This window comes from Juglans microcarpa x Juglans regia, chromosome 7D (genome assembly GCF_004785595.1).
Source record: "Juglans microcarpa x Juglans regia isolate MS1-56 chromosome 7D, Jm3101_v1.0, whole genome shotgun sequence".
Classification (NCBI taxonomy): domain Eukaryota; kingdom Viridiplantae; phylum Streptophyta; class Magnoliopsida; order Fagales; family Juglandaceae; genus Juglans; species Juglans microcarpa x Juglans regia.
Window position 1 is genome coordinate 10,388,086 of NC_054606.1, and position 3,400 is coordinate 10,391,485.

General features: G+C 38.5%; 1 protein-coding gene across 1 annotated transcript; it reads left to right on the forward strand.

Annotated features, from left to right (window-relative positions):
* Window positions 1-2,086: 2,086 nt before the first annotated feature.
* LOC121238116 lies at window positions 2,087-2,806 on the forward strand. Its single transcript, XM_041134964.1, has one exon. The coding sequence runs from the start codon at window positions 2,087-2,089 to the stop codon at window positions 2,804-2,806; it is 720 nt and encodes a 239-aa protein (XP_040990898.1).
* Window positions 2,807-3,400: the final 594 nt, after the last annotated feature.

The following is a 3,400-nucleotide window of genomic DNA, read 5'->3' on the forward strand; positions in this document are numbered from 1 at the left end:
CCTTATAGCCTTTCTCTACTATCTCCCATGCATCTTGAGATCCAAGCAAAGCCCTCATTCGAATGCACCAATTCTCAGAATTCTCCTTTGTCAAATGCGGAAATTGAAACGGAGACGTCGAGTTGGCCATCTTCAAGATCTAGAAAAGACTGGCGCTCTGATACCAGTTTGTTGGAGGAGAAAAATTGATATTCTATTCTAGAGGGAGAGACGACAGACTATTTCTGAAATTTTTCCAAGTGAATTACGTGTCAAGTGGCTTGCTTTGTGCCAATGCATACATGGTTATCTATAGGCTTGTAGATTCACCTAACATTTACTCTAATACATGAACTTCCCTAGTGCACAAATACCCAAGTACATGAATATCTCAAATACATGAATCTCTAAATACATGAATCTCCAAATACATGAATTACTTCTTTCAAGATGAACCTGGACTTTAGTTCATGAATATACCAAAAAACAACTTTATTTAAGTTTATTATTCAACAAGGTCTTACGGAAACACTGATGCTCATCTTCTCAACCATTGTTCCACAGCATCGCAGCACTCTACCCTTCTAAATCTCAATTTTTCACTGTCAACCTGCATTGGAAAATAAGAAAGTGGAAGGTTTGGATAGAGGGGGAGTTAAGGAGCCTTGAGTGGTTTTATCTTCTATGCAGAGTAGAGAATTGTCTTTCTGGTGTTATTTTGAGTGGTTTGAAATTTGGAGTTACAGTGTGTTTTGGCTATTTAATGGGTAAGTTTCTTGGAGGTCGGTTTTTTAGTGTATTACGGACAAAGAGAAAATTAGTTTTGTTCGGGTACTTTATTGATCTGTTCTATTTTTGAGTTCATCCACATTGACAATAAAGTGGTATTCTGTGTGGAGTTTTCTTGAGTGTACACTCTTGCCGAGGTTAACAAGGAAAGATTCCACTTTCTGCTTTTGCTCAGTTGGCCTAGTCTGAAATGCACAATCCAGCACCAGGGGGTAAACATGGTCTTTGGTTATGTTTCTGATACTATTTAACTTGTGCTTATGCCAAACGTTGTCTTGGTCTGTACTATTATTATTAGATGCCAATTCGTTTTTGCTCTATTATTTTGAAGCAATATTGTTTATTTCTGCATTTTGTAATGGCTCATGCTTTGCACACTGGGATGAAATTTTGTAACTGGCACATACTAAGTTGGTGGATTCACCCGCTTATCTTTTCTTTATTTTTAGATGATATTGATCAGGATCGTGTCAGTACTAGGAATATATGGCACAAGGGTGGGATAAGAAGAGAGTAGTGAGATAAGTGCAAAGTGGCACTATTGGAATCACCACAGTTTAGGAAAAGTTTTATTAGAGGCCGGTTGATTTTCTTTGGAGGAATTTGTTAGGCATTGCCTTATCGAGGATTTTTCTTTAAGTTCTCATTATTATTGATTTTGGTTAAAAGGACTCACACCCTGGTACGACAGAGTGACAAAGAAGGTGCTTGATTGCATTTAATCATCTGAGTTTTGCCCAAAATTAATATCATCATTTTCTTATGCCATTTGACAAGGCTTTTAAATTCCAAAATTGAGCCTAGGGTACTTGGGTGGTGAGCACCTAAAATCCCACTGCCCTTTATCCACCTGGCTTGTAGTGGTAAAGGTTGGAATAAGATGGGCACTACAAGAAAAAAAGGTTTTTTTAACGCTCAAAATCGTCGCAAAAAATGTTCTACTGCGGCGATTCTTTTTGCAGCACTATAATGTTGAATAATAAACTTAAATAAAGTTGTTTTTTAGTATATTCATGAACTAAAGTCTAGGTTCATCTTGAAAGAAGTAATTCATGTATTTGGAGATTCATGTATTTGAGATATTCATGTACTTGGGTATTTGTGTACTAGGGAAGTTCATGTATTAGAGTAAATGCTAGGTGAATCTACAAGCCTATAAATACCCATGTATGCATTGGCACAAATCAAGCCACTTGAGAAGTAATTCACTTAGAAAAATTTCAGAAATAGTCTCTCCTCTCTCCCTCTAGAATAGAATATCAGTTTTTCTCCTCCAACAAACTGGTATCAGAGCGCCAGTCTTTTCTAGATCTTGAAGATGGCCAACTCGACGTTTCTGTTTCAATTTCCGCATTTGACAAAGGAGAATTATGAGAATTGGTGCATTCGAATGAAGGCTTTGCTTGGATCTCAAGATGCATGGGAGATCGTAGAGAAAGGCTATGAGGAGCCTAGAAATGAAGCTTCGTTGAGTCCTAATCAAAAGGAGGCTCTGCAAAAGTTACAGAAGAAGGACCAACAAGCTCTCACGCTCATCCATCAATGTTTGGATGAAGCAATGTTCGAGAAAGTGGCCAATGCCACTACTTCCAAGCAAGCATGGGAGATCTTACAAAACTCCTATCAAGGAATTGATAAAGTGAAGAAGGTGCGGCTCCAAACGCTACAAGGTGAGTTCGAAGTCCTTCTTATGCAAGAATCTGAGACGATTGCAGATCATTTTTCAAAATTGTTGGCCATTGTGAATCAAATGAGGAGATATGGAGAAAAGCTGGAGGATGTCCGGGTGGTTGAGAAGATTCTTCGCTCGTTGCGTTCAAAGTTCGATTATATTGTGGTGGCTATTGAAGTGTCAAAAGACTTGGAGACGATGACGATTGATCAACTCATGGGATCTCTTCAAGCTTATGAAGAGAGACTCAAGAAGAAGAAGGAAGAACCTATTGAGCAGGTTCTCGCCACAAAGCTCTCTGTAAAAGAGAAGGAAGGAGAGCATGATAGAAGTCAACGAGGAAGAGGATGCGGACATGGACCATGAAGAGGAAGAAGAGGACGAGGACAAGGAAGAGGCGGACAAAGCAATCAAACGCCAACCATGAAGAAAGAGGTCAATCCTCAAGAGGTCGTGGAAGAGGAAATTACTCAAGGCAGAAAGGGAGACAATATGATAAGTCTAAAATCAAATGCTACAATTGTCAAAAGTATAGCCACTATGCTTCAGAATGCTGGACTACTACTAGCAATGCTGAAAAGAAGGTGAATCACGTTGAAAATGAAGAAGCGGAACCCACTTTGCTACTAGCTTACAAATGAGAAGAAACTAGCAAATCGAATTTGTGGTATCTTGATAATGCTGCAAGAAATCATATGTGCGGAGACAAAAGCAAGTTTGTGGAGCTTGATGAATCGGTGAGCGGGAATGTCACTTTTGGAGATATGTCAAAAGTTCCCATCAAAGGGAAATGTACGATTCTGATTCGGTTAAAAAATGGGAGCCATCAATTTATGTCAAATGTTTATTATGTTTGTTTATTATGTTCCAAGTATGAAAAGTAACATTTTGAGTTTGGGGAACTCTTGGAAAAGGACTATGAGATTGAAATGAAAAATCATAGTCTTTTTCTAAGAGATG